We start from the raw sequence: 19,916 nt of genomic DNA on the forward strand, positions 1-19,916 counted from the left end.
TGTTTACCTCTGTCACTCCCTTTCCTTTGATGCACAGCTTTAAACCCATACTGGGGTAAAGAGATGGCAGTAAAATCAAGGGGTGCTTTTGTAGCAAAGGGAAAAATACTGTTTAAAGCCAGTGCAACTTTCTCCAATAACTGAAGCATGTATAAAGAAGAGGCAGTAAAAGAAGCAAAAAGCTTTCCTTTCCTTTGGTGTCAGTCTGGCAGACAGTAAGCTTTAAGAGACAGCCACGTAGCTGAACTCTAAGATGGCTTATTCCAATAAAAAAAAAAACCTACATAATATTAAAAACAGATTTAAGTGCATGAGTTTAGTCTAGTATGCTGCAGAATAGATGTTTCTTTATTACAGAACATTTATCTTTAGTTTAATAAAAAGACATTTGTTTCCCTTTAAGGTCAACCAGGTGTCAGCAGCAGTTGGGAAAGATTTCACCGTGACTCCGTCTAAACTGATCCAGTTTGACCCAGGTACCTTGTGTGTCTACAGCTTGCCTTGCGTGTTTGTAACCAAGTCTGGAGAAGACGGAGTGCTCTACAATTTCAGCCATCAGGGACTCCTCAGGAGCTCATGCTGCCCCACTCCAAAACAGTTGAATTTATCCTCACTTTTATTTTATTACAGTGAGATTCATTTACAATGAGAAGAAAAATCATAGCAAATAACAAATATAAAATATCAAAGCAAGCATCCAAAGCAATCCAGAACAATTAAAACTTTTTCAAAAATTACTTACAGGACTGGCACAAATCTAGTCCTGTAATTGCCTTGGAGTTGGATGGAAGTTCTCACAGTGTTTCCTTTGCAAGGGTCCTTGAGGGATATTTCTAAAAAAAAATGCCAGTGGGAATAGATTACCCGGGGAAATTGCAGTAGAAATTATTTCTTAAAAATTACCTATCTGAAAGTTAGCATTACAGAGAGAGATAGATGTTCCATCCACTGGTTCACTCCCGAAATGGCAGCACTGGCTAGGGTTGGACAGTGCCAGAGCCAGAAACCAGGAGCTTTGTCCAGATCTCCCAGGGAGGCTCACACATTTGGACCATTTCCTGCCTCTTCCTCAGGTGCCCTAGCAGCTGGATGGAAAGTGGAACAGCTGAGTCTCAAAATAGTGATCAGATGGGATGGCAGCATTACAGACAGTGGCTTAATCAGCTGTTGCACATCAATGGACACAGGGAAATTAGTCTTAACCTAAATAATGTTTACTGTTTTTACATTTGTCGTGATATCTGTTTGTTATGGCAGTTAAGATTCCTCCTGGAATACCTGTTTGCTTTACCAGAGTGTCTGAGTTTGTTTGCAGCTCTGCTCATAATTCCGGCTTCTTGCACATACACAACCGTGGGCAGGAGTAAGTGATGGCTCAAACAGTTGGTTTGCCATCATCCGTGTGGGAGAACTGGACTGAGTTCTTGGCTCCCAGTTTTGCACTTGACCAGACCTAGCTATTGAGGACATTTGGGAAGAAAACCAGTGGTTAGACACAATCAGAGTGTCTCTCTCTCTCTCTCTCTTTCTCTCTCTCTCTCTCTCTCTCTCTCTCTCTCTCTGTCACACACATACACACACTACAGTTTTTCACATAAATAGAAATCAAGGAAATTTTAATTTATGGGAATATTTGGCTAGATGCAAGAGTGAATGCAAACATATGATGACTGCTCCAAAGGATGTTTCATCCTTGTGTCAAATGGGCCATACCAACATGAAAACACTCATTAATAATACATCAGGAGCCAAATGGGGAGCCATTGTTCTAGCTAAGGGAAGTTCCAGAAGATTTTCTAAGAGGTGGCAATATTTAGGCAAAAGAGGAGGAAAGAAATTCCAGGCTGAATGTGTAGCACAGATGTATGGATACATTTCTCGGGAACCATGTGTATAGCTGAGCCGATAGTTTCTTCTCTTCCCAGGTTTGTGTGGATAGTACAAGTAGTTCTACCTCACCTCTCTGTGTGTTTCTCTCTCTTTCCCTATGGTCTGAGATAGGTGCATCTGATCGCCTATCCAAAGTCAAGTGGAAGAGGCTCAGAGAAGTAGCTAGGACTTGTGGCCCTGTGTGTTTTCCTGCAGAGGATATGGCCTGGGCTCTAAAAACAACCAATTCTCTTCCACTACTGATCCAGAGTTTCAGGTGGGGGCAAGAGAAAATGACCTGACTCTAATCACCACAGCAACACTGACCATCATGACAGTAACATAAAAAGGTAATGGCTTGCTGCAGCTTGACCACATGGTGTTTGACCACTGCAATACCACAGAAGGAGAAGCTTGAAAAACACACATTTATTGTTGTTCAGCTTTGGAGGCCAGAAGGTCAAGAGCAAGTGCAAACCCTCTCTCAGGGATAAGTTGATTCCCCAGGCAACTACAATTTACAGGAAGAAGTATTCCCATTATGCTTTTCATGTCAATCCTTTTATGTTAGCCAAGGGAGGTGTTTGGATTGTGTGGTGTTGTTTGAACATTGCAGTAAAGTAGTTCTAATCTTGCCACTATATTTTTTTAAAGATAGAGTTCTCATCCACTGTTTTACTCTAAATTCCCACAAAAGCTAAAGTTGGGTTCGGTTGAAATAAGCAGTTTAGAATTCAATCTGGGTCTGCCATGTGAGGGGCAGTGAGTCGGTCACTTGAGGTGTCACCTGCTACTGCACATGTGTTCACTAACAGGAACCTGGAATCCAGAGTGGAGCTGGGACTGGAACCCAGGGGACTCCACTATGGGACGTGGCTGCCTTAATTTGCCAGGCTAGATGTCCACTCCTGTTCCACCTTTTTGGAGAGTCCAAGAGTCTCTGTGGTAGGTCATGGTTGTTGTTTGAAATCCACCTGTGAATCGGGAGTAACTGGCTTCCAGCAGGTTTTGAGCAGCCCACCAGGATTTCTGTTTGGATTGTTAAGGAACTAGAATGTATCACCTGAGAGGAGTTGAGATTTACCTGTTGGAGATTCACTAGGTGTGAGAGGTACTCACCTGTTACAGGAGTTCACATGCTGGTCTGAGTTAAATCCTAATGCCTTCTGGGGATTTTAAATCATCTTCTGACCCTAGAGAGTATATAGACGTTTTAAAAAAGAACACAAACATGTCTTGTGAGTTAAAAAAAAAAACGAAAAGCACTTGGATGTTCATTATTTTATAACTTCCTAAACTGTAGCTTTGCTTTTAGTGAATTTTTCATTTCCCCAGGTCCAGGTTTACCTGCATTTTGTCAATCCTAGCCTCTTTTGGATTTGGTGAACCGCACCCCACCTCACCCCACCCCACCCCACGCCATGCACCACCTTTAGCCCCTGCCCCTCCTGCCCAGAACAATCTGCCCATGTCTTTAACTTAAACAAGAGCTTCTATGATCAGGTGAGGGGATATTGTGAGCAATTAAATATAGCAAGAGATATGAATTTTGGAGAACATTTAGGAGGGAGCGGGCAGTGACTGAGCCCTAGCATGGCTGCATTCTGCGAATGCAATCTCGAATTGATGTGTAAATGCTCTTCGGAAAAAAATGCTTGTTTTTCTTTGTCATATGTGTTCTTGAAAGGTTTGCTGTGCTCTTCATTGAAACTTCAGCATTGATAACAATCATGTTTTCCAGAGGAACTTGTCTGTGGCATTTTCTAAAAAATATTGAGAAAATGTCTTTCAGTAGAGAAATCTACTTTACAGGAAAACACCGGGGAAGCCACTGATTCTGCCAAGTGGGTTGTGCTAGATATAAAGGGACACCTTTCTCTCTCCTTTTTAGCACCTTTTGTTTTGTGGAAACAGGGAGCCAGTTCAAGCCTTCCAAAAATGCCCCTGTATCTCAGGGATTTAACAAATGCTTTACACCTTGCAAGTGCAAGAGGAAGGGAAAAGACAAAAACAATGAAGTTTTCCAATTTCATTAAGCTAAAGGAAAGTTGGTCCTATGTACTCACCTGGTGGGCATAGAAACTCAGTTGAAATGCAGACAAACAAGTAAGAAACCACTAAAGTGAGGTTTTTTTTGTTAGGCATCTAGTTCTACTTTATAAGGCCCAACACAAAAGTTAAGTATTTTCTTTTTTTTTTTTTTTGTAGTGGAAGGGGTATTATAATTTCCTTTAAAGAGAGCTATTGGTTTGGTATTTAATGTTTGTTTAAATAATGCACAACATTTTAGTCTAAAGTTCGAGATATTTCCCAAATATTAAAAGATTCATTATTTATATGCTTTCTGCCATTGGTTACTGTCACATTCACATGCAGCAGCTACCTGTGTGGTCTCACAACTTCCACACCTTCTGCCTGTTCTTAGTCAACACTCACATTTTGCTGTAACATGCACTTTTAAAGTACCCTTTCTCTGTTCTAGAATCATCTCATTTATCCACAGTTTAAAGTCTGAATCTGGCTGCTGGTATACTGGGTTGTTTGCAGTTTGGATGGCAACTACCTATTCAGCCCATGGCCTGCTGTCCCTGATGTGTCCTCTTTCCCTCCCACGCTGAGGGCCTCTGCCTTGCTACTGTCCTGCCTTGGCTTATGTTGTTTTCTCATTTCCTTTGTCCAAATCTTTCCAGTTCTGGAGCCTACATACATTTATCACAGCTCCCCAGCCTATACCTCTTGGCAGCTCATCATACATGGCTTTGAAAAGTTATTTAACCCTAGCCATGGTTCCACGTCCACTGATTCAATTTAACAGGGATCGAAAATGCTGGGAAACAAAATCATGTCGATATTGAACTCATACCTGTCATTATTCCTTAATCGGTATAAGGTAACAATTATTTTTCAAAACGTGGACATTCTATTGGTTATTGTAAGTAACCTGAGGATGACTTAAAGTGTATGGGAGGACAGCATGGTTTATATGAAAATACTTCATTTCACATGTGGTATTTAAACATCTACTGCAGTCTTTGGCATCCTGAGTTGTCCTGGAGCCCATCCCCCAAAGAGACTTAGAGGCAGCTCTGTGCTTGTCTTTTCTCCTTTAACAAGCTTTAAACTCTTCAGGTCAGGGTTTGGCTTGTATTCATTTCTGATATTTTCCATAGTACCTATTGCGAAGCTTAGCACATAATTGTTACAAAATATATATTTTCATGAGTTGATTCATCCATCCATGAGATGAGAATTAAAGATGATTTTACAGTAGAAGTTTCAATGTCTGTTTTTGCAAAGACTGCAAAATGATTGATCAAGGAACCCAATTGATATTGAATGCTTAATAAGTGTGTTCTCAGCCTACTTTTGAAAAATCAAAGCCATTTCAAATACAGCTAATTCTTGCATCTAAGTGCAACCAAAAGTAACAGAAGTGAGCAGGTTCATCTTTACTTTGAATTATAACTGCTGGGAATTGATAAGACTTTGATTAGATCTTACAAACTATACGGGACCTATCTTTAGGAAGGATAGGCACAACGGAGAGGCCTAAATCTGCACAAGGGAATGTGTAAAAAGCCGAGCGGTCTTTTTTTAAAGGCGAGAAAAATGTGAGAGAGCTTTCTATAGGAGATTTATGGAAGTAGAACCATTGACATAAGCCAAAAGTAAATGTCAGCATACAGTTTGGAAGCTTAGCCCTATAAGGTTAAAGCATAAGTTAACTATCTTTTCCCTCCTTCAACTTGAACTTTCATTTTCCACTAAACAGTGCTTTCTTTTTTCCTACTACTACTTTTTCTTCTGAATCAACTCAGAGAGACATTCTCTCATTGACAACTGGCGTTGGTCAGGATTAGACAGCTTCAGTGTTTCATGTATGTCTGTGTTGTGGGGTGAGGTTGCTTTGCCTCAGGCTTTGGTGGCAGCAGGATGGCTGAGAAGTGTCTGTAACATTAAAACGGTTTTGCATTAAGTTCACAAAGCCACTGTGAACCTAGCTTGATTGTTACTCTGTGACTCGAGGCAGACAGAAAGAAGGGGGAAAATTGTCACCATCTATCTAGACCACCACTAACCTCCTCCAAACCCCTCCGCCCCAGTTCATAAACTCTCCCTGGGAGGATATAGACTTCTGCCTATTGCATTATCAGAAGGAGTGTTTGTGGGCTACAAGGATCTGAGCGCGTAAAGCAGCTATCTCTAGAAATCAATCATTCCAAGGATTCCGTGAATAGCATGAAGTGCCATCCAATCATCATCCCTGACTGCATCAACATCTTAAGATTTTTTTTGAAACCACTACGATTTTAAGATTGTGGTACTTGTTTATTCTTCAGAGAACGGATGGGTAGGAAAAAAAATATTGAACTCTTTGATCTCATCTACTCACCATTTTTTTACCCCTTGCATATATAATGCCACTTACTTTTTTGTTACAGTGTTTGCATTTAAAGGGAATCATCATTGTCCAGGAACAAATGTGGCCTTTCCTTATTATTGGGAAGAACAGCAGGACTTCTGTGAGTTGGTGGCAGTACAATAGCTCACTCAGGCTACCGCAGTCTAGCTGTCGACATGTTAATTAATATATTTCTCTGACACCTAGGTGATTGAAATAGCAATTAAAGAGTAATTAAAATGTTTATTTCTTGTAGGAATGTCAACTAAGATGTGGAATATAGCAATTACCTATGACGGATTAGAGGAAGATGATGAGATCTTTGAAGTAATTCTGAACTCCCCCGTGAATGCAGTTCTTGGCACAAAGACAAAAGCTGCAGTGAAAATTTTGGACTCAAAAGGAGGTATTCTTTTGATCCTCGTCTTGAAATCAGGAGCGGTCCTGGCGCTGTAGCTACTTGCTTTCAACAGCCAACATGCTTGATAACACCTTCTAATCAAAATGCTTAATTTCTTGTCAAAAAAGCCACCTCAGTCATGATGTAGGTCCTTTATTCTGTTTTCTGCCTCATGTGGTTTTCCTGCTAAGAACTAGCGCTTGAGAAAAGCAACAGGTCAGTAGGGTTGTTTGCTGCCTACCCATTTGCAGTTCTCACCGAGGGGGAGACAATGTTGGTGAGAATCTACAGACAATTATTCCCCTCAACTCCCCCAGAGTCTGCAGGCCTGTAATTATCTTCCTCTGTTAAAGAAAGCTCTCAGTGCCTAAAGTCAGATCCCCTACTGCAGTGTAACTAAGAAAATTCTAAGAAAGGAAGGAATTTGGGGAAAACAGATATGAAAGATGCAGCTAGCTTGGGGATTGGGAGCATCTGGAGAATGTTAATGAATGACTTCGGGTTGCAGAGCCAAACAGATCCTGGATGAGATATGCTGAAGAACAACCTGTGAACTAAACAAAATGAAAATGAACCAAAGTCCTTGGTTCTGTTTTTTTCCCTACTTCCAAGTCCCATGTCACTCCCAATCTGGTTAGCATTTGACAAGTGTCCTGTGTTAAGACTCACTCCTATACTCTCATTTTTCACACTGTCATGCTGAATGACCCAGGATTATTTTCTTAGCTGGAATCTATCATCCCTTCCTTGTCACCTCATAAAAAAAGATGGGGGCATTGTCCTCTTTGCTGTATAATATCTGTATTTCCACAGCACCTCTCTGACATCTTTCCACACTGTATTTTATTTCTTTTCCAGTAGAATGTTCTGGTCACATTAAGTTAACAAAAATAACATGAAATGCACACTTCCTATGTGAAATGTGAAATTCCCAAGTGATGCTCTGACCTTAGGTGATTTTCCTTGTCTTCTCAGAAATCTTGATTGGCCAAATTTCCAAGCATAACTGCTATGTGCATTCACTACGTATTTGTTCTGTTAACACTTGAATGCAGATTTCTGTATTTGTTATTTGACTCAATGACCTCTCTTTAAAAAATCCCAGCTGAAGCCTCAAGGAGACCAGGGACAGGAGGACCACCTAAAGTACAGTTTATTGGTCAGAGAAAAAAGCTGGTTATTGAGGGTTACAAAACATGAAGGAAGTGAGGCTGATGCCCCGATGAAACATACCACATGAGTTTTTATTTGCAGATTGTGAAATCACTGTCATGGCTTGATAGTCAACCTGTAGGCAGAAGGACACAGCTTTGGGGGATGGGCACCAATGAAGAGTAAAAGAGTTTCTGGCAAATGGGAAAAAAGCAGCGGGGCGGGGGGGGGGCGGTGCAACATTTGCTGAGAAAACCATTCATCTAGGTGTAATGACAAGCTGCTTTAGGAGCTGTGTCAGTGTAGTTACTTGTCTGTGTAAAGTCAACTGATGGCCTGACACCTTGCATACCCCCAGGACAGTGCTATCCCTCACATTCTTTCAACCAAAGCAAGCACAAGGCATGGGAGAAACGCTTCTGGTCCCCGCTGCCCCCAGGATCATCATCTCCCACCACTGCTAGTCCCTTTCATCTGCAAAGAGGACGCCTTCCATCTCCCAAGCAGCAAGCCATCACCAAGGGAGGCAGCCTGCGAGGCTTTGATGCCACTCATCTTCCTCCAAGGAGGCTGAGGGCCCAGAAGAATGGAAAAGCAGTAAGCATGGGATCCTGCTGGGAGTGGGGGAGTGGGATACCCAAGAAAAGAAACAACAGATGTCAAAAACTAATCTGAAACACTGTTTTAGCCGTGCAGTTCCAAGTCATGGCGTGCCTAATGCTGAGCCACTTGCTAACTATCCTGATTGAGGTGGTAGACACTTGCTGACTTGACCATACTTTCTTTTAAAAAAAATTATATTATTTTTATTTGAAAGAGGTACAGAGAAGAGGGGAGAGAAATATTCCATCCGCCTGTTCCCTTCCCAAATGACCACAATAGTCAGAGCTGATCTAATCCAAAGCCAAGAGCCAGGATTATCTTCTGGGTCTCCCACATGATTGTAGGGACACGAACACTTGGGCCATCCTCTGCTGCTTTTCCAGACAATAAGCAGGGAGCTGGACGAGAAGTGAAGCAGCCTGGACTTGAACTGGCATCCATATGGGTTGCCAGTGCTGTAAGCAGAGGCTCAACCTACTACAGCATGGCACTAGCCCTATCTGTAGTGGTCACAATGGTGGGAGCTGAACCAAGTCGAAGCCAAGAGCCAGGAGCTTTTGAGGTCTCCTGTGTGGGCTCAGGGTCTCAAGTCTTTGGGCCATCCTATCCTTTAATACATTCCCAGGCCACAAGCAGGGAGCTGGATGGCAAGTGGAGTAGCTGGGACTTGAACAGGTGTCCCTATGGGATTCTGGCACTTGCATGCAAGGATTTTAGCTACTGAGCCATCAGCTAGGCCCCATGGTATTTCTGATTTGGTTTATTTTGTGATTAAAACATGTGAGGAATAACTAGTTATCCTAGACCAGTGAGAGTCACGTGACCCACTTGGAGCTTGAAGCCATGGTTTTGACTTCATTAGAATAGCATTTTAAACAGCCACATTCTCCATGAGTGTGTGCATGCGTGTTGTGTATGTGTGTTTTCTTGGACTCTGTGCACCATAACTATACTAAAAATGTTTTGTTCCCTAAACTGGTATTATGACTGTATGAATCAACACAACACTGATTTTGTTTGTGATCATGCCTGGTAACTTGAAATTCCAAGAATCATGCTTTAAAAATTTTCAGCCATTTTAACAAGATTGTATTAGAAGATTTTACTCCACTGCTCATTATTGTTCAATCCAGTGTTCCTCATTTCTTGCCTTCTGTTGGTTTTAGGTTCGTCCATCTTCTGTTTATAGAAATGGAACAGACATCATCTATCAAGTAAGCATAGTCCTAAGTACCAAATTTCTTGAATTTACATATATGAAATAGTGGAAGCATTATATCCTATATATTTCTCTTTTGCTTTAAAATCTGTGTTACAGAATTGAGTGGTCAGGAAAAACAGAAACCTTTCATCATCTTGTTTTGATACAATTTTTGAGTTGCTCATTTTTACAACAAAGTTTTATTTGTTATCTCGGTGTTAGTTTTTTTCTTTACTGTTGTTATTTGTTGATTTCTTCAAGTATCATGGGATGGTTTCCTTGAAACTGGAGGATGACAGTTCCCCAGCTCACCAAGGGAAGACCAAAGAATCCAACATTAATCAGCCACAAAGGACAATCAAAGTGACAGAACTGCCTCAGGCAGATAAGATCGAATCCACAACGGATTCACACTTCCCCAGACAGGTAGGGAAGTCTTTTCTTTCCTATTCACCTTATAACAAGCTGTGTGCTGGGCCGTAAACACAACTTAATTCACAAAATAGCCTCTAAGTTTGAGGATAGTTTACCCAACACAAATGCTACCCAACAAATGAAGACCCAGAGGAGACAAGTGTGTTATCCACTTAGGCTAAGTCAGTGCCAAATTGCCTCTATTTTCCCACAGGAGCTGTTGCCTTCGTTTCCAAAGAACTGCACTCTGGATTTAAAGGGACTCTTCCATTTTGAAGAAAGCATCCAAAAACTCTACCAGTGCAATGGGATTGCCTGGAAAGCCTGGAACCCCCAGACCAAGGTAGAACACAGGCCACTATACCCAACATTCCTGTGATAAGCTAATAAAGACAGAATGATCTGCTATATGACAGTCAATCATGTATCTCTACCTGCCCTTGTTATACCTGGAAAGCTGCAAGTGAAAAATGCCCCAATGTTATTTTTTTAAGTTTATTTATTTAGAGAAGCAGAAAACAAGCAAGCAAGCAAGCAAGCAATCTCCCATCTGCTGATTCATTCATTTCTGAATGCCCACAGCAGTTAGTACTAGGCTGGGCTAAAGCCAGGAGCCAGGAACTCAATTTGGATCTCCCACATGGAGGCGAGTACCTGAATGTTTGAGCCATCACAGCTGCCTTTCAGGGTGAACATTAGCAAAAAACCTGGAATTAGAAGTGGAGTCAGGCCTTGAATGCAGACACTCTGACCTGGATATTGGCATCCCAAGTGACAGCTTAAATGATACACCACATCCCCTGACAATGAGTTAGTATGACAGAGTATTAATGACAAAGTATTAGTTAAGTCAATACAATTGAAGAGGATGTCTACTTACTTTGTTTCATGATTAGATTACTATAGTGTTGGAAAACTCTGACTTCAGCATTCTGGTCTGTAGGAAGCCATTGCATTTCTCAAAATGGAGAATTGAGATGACCATGTTCCTGAGCTCATTATCCTGGGAATAAACTGTTAGAAGGTGAACACAGCAACTGTTTTGCAGGTGATGGAAGACAAGTCCTGCCCTGCTGGATGGCACCATCACTCAGGCTACTGTCACACACTGGTCACAGGGCAGAAAGAGACCTGGAATGCAGCGACCCAGGCTTGCAGGAAACAGTAAGGAACCTGATTTCACACTGGGGATTCTTTTCAGCTCTTTTTTTGTGTTCTCAGAGAACTGTAAGGCTATTTCATTTGTTCATGTACTGGGTGCTTAATCTAGCTTTGTTTTTTTGAAGCACTGAGGGATTTCATAATGTGTTTTGACTTAGCTCTTTTCTGTGAAAGCTGTGCCAACTTCATATTTCTCTCTTCACCCACTTATCAGTCTTTTGGAGAAAGTCACAGGAGCTGTTCTGAGTTATTGGCATTGTGCATTCTGATGCTTTTGTGTTGCTGTTATGTGATAGGCATTCTTGCCCATGGATTTGAAAATATATAGCAATAAAATGCCTACTAGCATTAGGCCTCCAGCAGTGTGAGAGGCATTATAAAGCTAGACAAGTTAGACAGAGGATCAAGGTGCCAGAACATTCAATGAAGGATGACACATGTTCAGGTAATGACAGCAAAATTTATTTTGTCTAAGACTTTAAAGCTGTCTATTCCTGACTCTTCTTTCTTCCCACATGGTTGTTATAAAAAAATGCAATTAGACTAATATGCTCTGTGGCTAGAAACTAAGACTAGCGAAGTCACTCATATTGATCAGATCTTGTATTATTAGATTTTGTAAGTTATGCTCATCTGAAGATACCATTAAGAAAATGAAGGAACAAGCTACATTCTGGAAAAGCTATTCATGAGCCGTATATGTTTGATAAAGATCTTGAATCCAGAAAATGCCCCTCCCCTCAAAAATCTAATAAACTGTTAACAAAAAGGTAACTCATGAAATTGAAAATGAATTGGGGGTTTTCCCAGGTGAAGATACACAATTTATCAGTAAGTAAATGGAACATCATTAAGTATCAGGTCAATAAAAGTTAAAGCCACCACTTCATACCCATTTAAATGGCTAAAATTTTTATAAGAAAAATACCAAATGTTGGGGATGTGGAGTAAGTAGAATCTTGGTGTAATGTTGGTTAAAATAAGTGGCGTGCTCTTTAGAATTGTCTGGCAATTCTATTGTAGGCATATGAACAAAAAGAATAAAAGCATGTTCAAAGAAAACATTAAAGCATTTTGTAGTAGCTGTATCTTGATAACAGTCATTTGAGTCATTGGTCTTTATGCGATTGATTTGTAGGAGTACTTGGTATCATCATCAATTTCAGAATGCATTTTCTCTTGTAAAATGTTTTAAAAAGCAAAAAAGAGAAATGAGCTCCTAAGTCCTCCAACAATGCAGAAAATTGTTGATGAATCAAAAACTGAATATTGGGAGAAATTTGCTGTACATGAAAGAGTACATTATTATATGATTACAACTTACATGAAAAAGAAAAACTGCTCTATCATTTAGGGACAAATTAAAAAATGGTATTGCATTATACCTCCAAAGAAGTGTGAAAGTTTTGTATATTAATCTCAAAAGTGTTTAATAACATAATCAAAGTCAGATAAAAATGCTGATAATCTTAAAAAATAAAAAAAACATGTGGGAAACATCAGAAAACATGTAGAATGCACAGAAAATAGCACAAGTAAGACAACATTCAAGATTGTAGTGTGCTAGGTCTTATTTTGAGTGATTTTTACATTGGTATATAATACAATTGCAAAAAACCATTAGATTGAATATTTAAAAGCTTTTCATTTTTTTCTATGTAAATCATAGAAACTTGTCAAGTTAACCACCTTGTTTGTTAGTGATGTGTATCATGCCCTCACTATAAGTAGAATGACCACAGGGGTTTATCAGTGACCTTGAAGATTTTATTGCTAAGTTGGTAATACAGAGTAAAATTTTTAATCTTAATAATAATTGTTCAAATATACACGCTTCAATGTAGTTGCAAACATATAACTTTCTTCATGAAAAATAATTAGCTATCCTATTTGTATTTAAACTATGACTTAATAAATTGAAAACTTGAGTGGGAATACTGGTACTTGGTCTTTTTTCCTCTTCAGGAAATATTTTTGATGTTGCATCAAAATCTGTCAGGACTAGCAAGGAGAGGTGTGCAGTATGCAGCAGAAGCATGCTATCAAGTTTCTCTACTGATATAAAAAGTAAATGCTGTTATACTCAAGTCAAGGTTTTCAGGACTAAATTGCGGCTGAGATTTCTTGATGAAAGGCAAAGAATGAAGCTCCTTACTTCCAGTATGGAAGCAGCCTTGTTCATTTTCCTTAATGGTCTCAAATAATGGTATAACTAAGTCTGTTGGTCTATAATTAAGCTTGGATTGAACTTGAGTGTTATAAGGGAAATAAAGACGACAAGCATCAACAGGTGTTTTTCCATCCAGTCACAGGTGTTGGTGTAAGCTCATCATGTGTATCTTAAAATGACTGCTCTTTATACTGACATAATGGGATTCTAGCTTTTCATATCAAAAATAGTCTAAAGAAATAATGACAGCTGACAATAACACTGTTGGTTCCCTCCTGATGATGACCCTGCATCACTCTCTCAACATCTTTTTGTAAGTTTGTTCTTTCCTGATCCATTTCTCTGCAGCTGAGTTTACTGGTATGTAGCCAGACACCTCATAATGAGGTTCTTCACATATCTATTATTATTGTGCAATCCATTCATCCTAATAATCATGTTAAACCCCCAAATTAAGTTAAAAGTTTAACTACTTCATTATGCCGTTGACCTAAGTTCATCTGCAGCTTGGTTTGAAGCACTGTGGCCTATGCACTAACCTGACCTAGATCTACACTCTTTGCCAATGTTACTGTAATTTTATATTTCACTTTACATGTCATGAAATTCTTTAACATGCGTCTTGGGAAGAGATCAGGTATTATCATATACAGTTTATAGGTCTAAAAGTAGGGGCTCGAGGAAGCAAAATCACTTGTCAGTGGTCATATATCTACACAATAAATGAAAGAGATAGGACTTAGCTATGTTTTTATACTTTCTAAGAGCATACCTGAAGTAGAGGGGGTTTCTCATCATAGCTGTATTGGTAAGCCTATCTGTTTTAATAGTCTATTGAATTAAAGTATGTTTTCATAATTATGTAGTAGTAATTCTGCTAGAATCTCAGTGCAGACATATGAAGATTTTAATTAAATATTGGATTCTAGGTTTCCTTTGGGTTTGAATCAGACTAACCATTCAGGGCAAAGCTAAAATATAATCAAATGCTAATTTTACAGATTAGCTCAGACAAAAAGCATTTAGTGGAAATGTGTAGGCCAGGTCATATTTTAAACATTATCCTTCAATAATATTCTCAAAAGCTAATAACTAAATGATTGCCCATTCTTCAAGATATCTAAGAGAAATAGGCACTGTAAGCTTCCAGATTCACCTGGCCTACATGGCAAGTCCTGAATGTTATGTTTTAAATTTTTAATTAGAAAGAAATTGTATGGATTAAATGCTGAATTGTATGTGCAAGTTTATCCTCCTGTCCTCGATTTCTTTCGTTATTCCCATCCCACAAAGTTCTATTGAGAAAATGAAAATTGCTGAACTCAAATGATAAAATGTAGTGTTCACTGAGTTAGCATTACTGTAGGTCCAGTTAAGTTCTCTAAAACTCAAAACCATGTTGTGGCATTGTGGATAAAGATGCTGCCCATGATGCTGGCATCCCATATTGATGCCAAGTCCTAGCTAGTCCATTTCCTATCCAGCTCCCTGCTTATGTGCCCGGGAAAGCAGCAGAGGATGGCCTAATACCTTGCACCCTTGCATCCATGTGGAAAACCCGGAAGAAATTCCTGGCTTCAGTGTGGCTCAGCCCTGGCCATTGCAGCCATTTGAGTAGTGAACCAGCAGGTGGAAGATCTCTTTCTCCTCTCTGCCTTTCAAATAAATAAAATCATATTTTAAAAGTTCACTATAACTGAATATGTGAACGTAAGTTATCAAATGGAACTTATAAATACTGCAAATGGAAGGACATTTTGTTTTGGAATAAACTATTTTGGAAGTGAAATGATACCTAAAAATGTTCTATTTTCTTTTAATTCAAAGGGATTGCCATATTTAACAGATCAATATGATAATATTGGTAGGCATAGAACTACTCTGTTGAAGTTGTTTTGAAGAGGACATGATTTAGAAAATGATTAAGTATTTGTCATAAAACAATAAAGTTTATTCTTATGTAGTCATCATTTGGTCTAGAAATAAAGGCATTTATTATATAATATTTCAGATGGTGTGCCAGGTTATATGTGTGGTGTTTTATTTTTATGTATCATAAAAAGTCTCTAAAATTTTACTTGAATATAAATATTCCAAATGATCACATTTATATGATACTTTAATACACATTTTATCTCAGAAAGACAAAATAGTTACAGTCATGCTAGTTACAAATGTTAAAAAAAATCTAGCAGCAAATTCAAAGAAAAATAAACATGACCAGAGCTCTCTGTGGGTGAGCTCTTTGTTTCTCAGAGAAACCTTCCTTCTGGTGACTAGGTCAGCTTCCCTGTACAATTGTTCTCTGAATCCCAAGTCCTCTTCCACCCTTTCTGAACTTTCCCCCCATCCTTCAAGACTCTATTTCCCTCCATCATTGGTTTTCTGGTTCATTTTGGCCTTTTCTCTAATCCCATTGACTTGAAAATGGATATTCCTCTGAGAATTGTCAGTTCCTTTCCATATCCAAGGTGTGAAATTTACTGCTTAACATTTTATAACATGTAATCTTGCCTTGTCATTAGGCATTTTAGGAGCTAGCTTAGAATCTGTGGTTAGAATGCACATGGCAGTATGTTTTGTAATTTGATTTTAGGAACAATTATTTGATTCTGGATTATGTTTCCTGGAGTTCCCTCACTGTTTCACGTACCAGAAGGTTCTTCTCAGTGGATTGTTTATAACATCCATGTTTATGTAAGAATATTAGACTTTCACTTTATACCTTGTCCCTATTGAGATTACTAACTCCATTTTTATCACCAATCTCCTTTCCTGACCATTGGTGTTTATTATTTTTGTACCCTTAAGGAGCCAGACTTTTAGCTTGAGCATCTCTTGCATTTGCATGTTGTAATCTCATCTACTCATTTCCCATGGCAGTCCTTGTACGTTGGGTAATTCTATTATTTTAGATCTTTATCTGTGAACCTGTTTTGTCTTGCCACAGGAGTGTCTGGAACCCCTGCTGGTCTGTCCCTAAAGAGCTGCTCTGAAATGTAGCTACTCATATTCCAAAAGTTTCAAAGAAGTAGATGTTTATTTCTATGACCAAAAAACATATATATGCATACATAAATATATATATTACATTTTGCTTTAATTGTATACTCAAATGCCTTCAGATTTAAGAGCTATGAGGATATTTGTGTTTGTATGATGGGCCTATGTACTTTATTTCTTATTTCTATTAATATACAAATCTCCACAGATAATATCCACCAGATTTCTTATGTATGCAAACAAAAAGAAAATGAATAGTATTGTAAGAAAGTAATCAACATACAAATGCTCTGATATTTCATTTGTAAATAATTATGCTCTAACACTTTATCTGAGGCATAGTTATTTTCCCATTTTGTGCTATAGGACTTTTTGCTTTAGTCAAAATGAAAACAAATTGTACTAGGGCAAATGAACTGGGTTTTAGAAAGCTTCAAAGGTAATTTCAAAAATCTTCAGGCTTGGAATGTTGTTAAATATCTTTGAATAAAACTTGTAACTTCCTCATAATGAAGTTGAGGATGTGAAGGTGAAAAACTTCAGTGAGGAAATAGTACAGCAGAGGAATTGGAAGTTCAGGACAAGAATTAAAACACATTATTCTCACCTTAGATAGCCCAGAAAAGCAAAGAAATGGAACTGAATTTTGGAAAGATACAGGCAAAATAAATTCCACTGATCGATTCAATAATTGATGATGATATTAGTAATCAGTTAATAAGTGATACTTCATTGAGTATCAGCAGACAGTAGAATTTATTTTTCCCCAAAAATAAAAAATTTTATTGATTTTTTTAAAAGATTATTTTTATTGGAAAAGCAGATGTACAGAGAGAGACAGAGAGAAAGATCTCCAATCTGCTGATTTACTCCCCAAATGGCCGCAATGGCTGCTGTAGAGCCAATCTGAATCCAGGAGCCACCTTTCCGTCTCCCTCATGGGTGTGGGGTCCTCAACCTTTAGGCTTTCCTCTGCTGTGTTTCCACTCCACAAGCAGGGAGCTGGATTGGAAATGGAGCAGCCAAAGCATGAACTGGCACCTATATTCATGCCAATGCTTCCAGGTAAAAAATTAGCCAGTTGAGCCAATGTCCACAAGCCCCATTTTTTGATATTTAAAATTTTTTCTTTTTAACTCAATTAACACATAATACTGTTGCATTTATGGGCTCCAAAGTGATGTTATGATACATACATGCAGTATGTGTTTCTTTTTACTTATTTGTAAGGCAAAATTTCAAGATGGGTAGAGACAGAAATCTATCCTCTGATTCATTCCCCAAATGTCTAGAAGAGCCAGGTTTAGGCCAGGCTGAAGCTGAAAGTCAGGAACTCCCTTTGCGTCTCTCATGCGGGTGGCAGGGGCACAATCATGGGAGCCATATCTGTTGCCTTCCCAGGCACATTTCCTAGAAGCTAGATGGGCAGTGAAATAGTTGGCACTCAGATTGGCACTACAGAATGGGTTGCTACCATCCCAGCAGCAGCTTAACCTGATGACATTCCACAGCATCAGCTCCATGTAGCTGTTTTGTCTCTGAAACTTCTGTTGTTTTTTTTTAAGAAAGAAAATTTAATTATTGGCTTTTAACTTAAATCATTGTTAAGAACTTTTAATGAGCACTGTTAGGGAATTAGACACAATCAAGTAAGTCTTAGAAGACCATTCTGTCAGCTGCAAAAAAAAAAAATTAATTGGTGAGGAAATTTATATGTTTGTAAGAACAGGTGTCTTAACTTCCATGGAAAATATGAAAACTTGACAATAGGGTTTTGCTCATTTAATTTGGCATAATGAAATGTAATTTTTAGGTTGCTTGAGTAAATGAATCACATTCAAAATGAAGACTTCAAGTAATTGGGAATAATCAATCTGGATTATCTTACTGCTCAAATTAAAGGAATAATTGCAAAGTTTATGTCATTAGAAAGAACTTTTTAAGAGAGGAATAGCATTTTGACACTGATTAAGAAGTTACCACTCATTTTCCAAAAGGATGTTCAAAGCCTATGGAACTACCATCTAAAACCTAGACATTACTGTACAACAAAGGATCAATTTCCCTGCTTTCATGCCTCCCCTCACTCTGCAGACACTCATTCAAGTAAAAAAGAGGAACAGAATCTTGGAATGTTCTTTCTATCACAGGCTTTTAAAAAATACTTTAAAGTGTGTGTGTGTGTGTGTTACACATTTCATATTAGCAGAAATGTTAACTCCTGATGGCTGACATTCCTGTTTTCTTTTGTTTGTATGTAGGCACTTGGGCAGCCTTGTAACTGTATTCTCTAGGCAGCACATGCGATGGCTCTGGGACTTCAGTGGAAGAAAGCCCTTCTGGATAGGTAAGTATTTATCCACATGGAGGAGGGAGGCAAGGAGGAGGAAAGAGTAGGCACCTCTACCCTGTCTCGCTCAGTAGATCAAGTAACTGGGTTTGATAGTGGCAAGTAGTGGGGAGGGAGTTCAGTAGTCTTGTCATTCTCTTTTTACAATTTTTATTTATTGATCTTAAGTAGAGACCGCAAATGCCTTTCCAATACTAGAGACCTAAATATACCAGGAGCTTTTCAGACATTATCTTATTTAAATCCTCAGATCATTTCAAGATGCACTATTGTATTCTAATTCTTTCACAAAACAAAGAAGCTAAACCTCAAGACTGGTGAAATAACTTGCCCGGAGATGTGCACCCAGGAAGTGATAGAGCTAGAATTATGAATTCAGCTCTGTATGACCCCAAAGGCCTATGTTCTTTAAAATATGTCTTAGAGTATTCCCAGTTAAAAAGTCTTTGCTTTAGTACTTGGTAATTTGAATGTCATAACTGAGCTTAGGAGACTGGGTATAGCGCTTATGTGTAGTGTAATAAATCTTTTGAAATATTCTTTGGGTTCACCTTAGGTTTGAATGACCAACTGCATCCTGGCCACTGGGAATGGGCTGGTGGTGAGCCTGTCATCTTTACCTCCTGGAGGAGAGGCCCCCCTCGGCGTGTTAAGCCTGGAAGGAATTGTGTTTTGGTCCACAGACCAGGGAAATGGCAACCAAAGGACTGTAGGAAGGGCAAAGTCCACAGTTATGTGTGCTCCAGGAAACTGTAACTAGAACTGACTACAGGTGCTCATCCAGGATTTCTTGCCTATTTATTTATAGGATTTGTGAATATTGCTCACAAGAAGTAGATTGTTATAAATGGCTGAGTATATCCTTGCAATTTCATGCAATAACAATGGGACACAAGTTATTCCATGAAGGTTGATAAATGAGATGTAATTTTTGCATTTTGGTATCTTTCAAAAGAAATGTCTGCAGTGTTATGAAGTGTAAGAATTACTTGTCCTAGAAGATTCTCATTGTCATCCCTCTCTAAATCTCAGGTGTCACTAATCACTAATTCTGTGGTTCTTGAGTATGACCTTACTAGTTCATTAAACCAACATTGACCGGCTAAGGTTGGTTTGTCTCTTTGTTGTCCTTTCAATGTGAAACCTGAGATTAGAGCTTGTGTGGATGCGAAGATGAATTCTCTGTGGTAG

General features: G+C 38.9%; 1 protein-coding gene across 2 annotated transcripts in view; it reads left to right on the forward strand.

Annotated features, from left to right (window-relative positions):
* The window catches only part of FREM1 (FRAS1 related extracellular matrix 1), a 122,216-nt gene extending 102,735 nt beyond the window's left edge, over positions 1-19,481 (forward strand). Inside the window, exons 28-36 of one of the 2 annotated variants that reach the window (XM_040962821.1) lie at positions 404-476; positions 6,528-6,677; positions 8,182-8,420; positions 9,593-9,640; positions 9,889-10,053; positions 10,256-10,384; positions 11,090-11,205; positions 18,637-18,722; positions 19,282-19,481. In XM_040962821.1, the coding sequence (XP_040818755.1) occupies positions 404-476; positions 6,528-6,677; positions 8,182-8,420; positions 9,593-9,640; positions 9,889-10,053; positions 10,256-10,384; positions 11,090-11,205; positions 18,637-18,722; positions 19,282-19,481 (1,206 nt within the window). Of the gene's footprint in view, positions 1-403; positions 477-6,527; positions 6,678-8,181; positions 8,421-9,592; positions 9,641-9,888; positions 10,054-10,255; positions 10,385-11,089; positions 11,206-18,636; positions 18,723-19,281 lie in introns of those variants that run through there. The other variant, XM_040962822.1, reaches the window with a different exon arrangement.
* Positions 19,482-19,916: the final 435 nt, after the last annotated feature.

This window comes from Ochotona curzoniae, unplaced genomic scaffold (assembly GCF_017591425.1).
Source record: "Ochotona curzoniae isolate NIBS_2020 unplaced genomic scaffold, NIBS_Ocur_1.0 scaffold_3208, whole genome shotgun sequence".
Classification (NCBI taxonomy): domain Eukaryota; kingdom Metazoa; phylum Chordata; class Mammalia; order Lagomorpha; family Ochotonidae; genus Ochotona; species Ochotona curzoniae.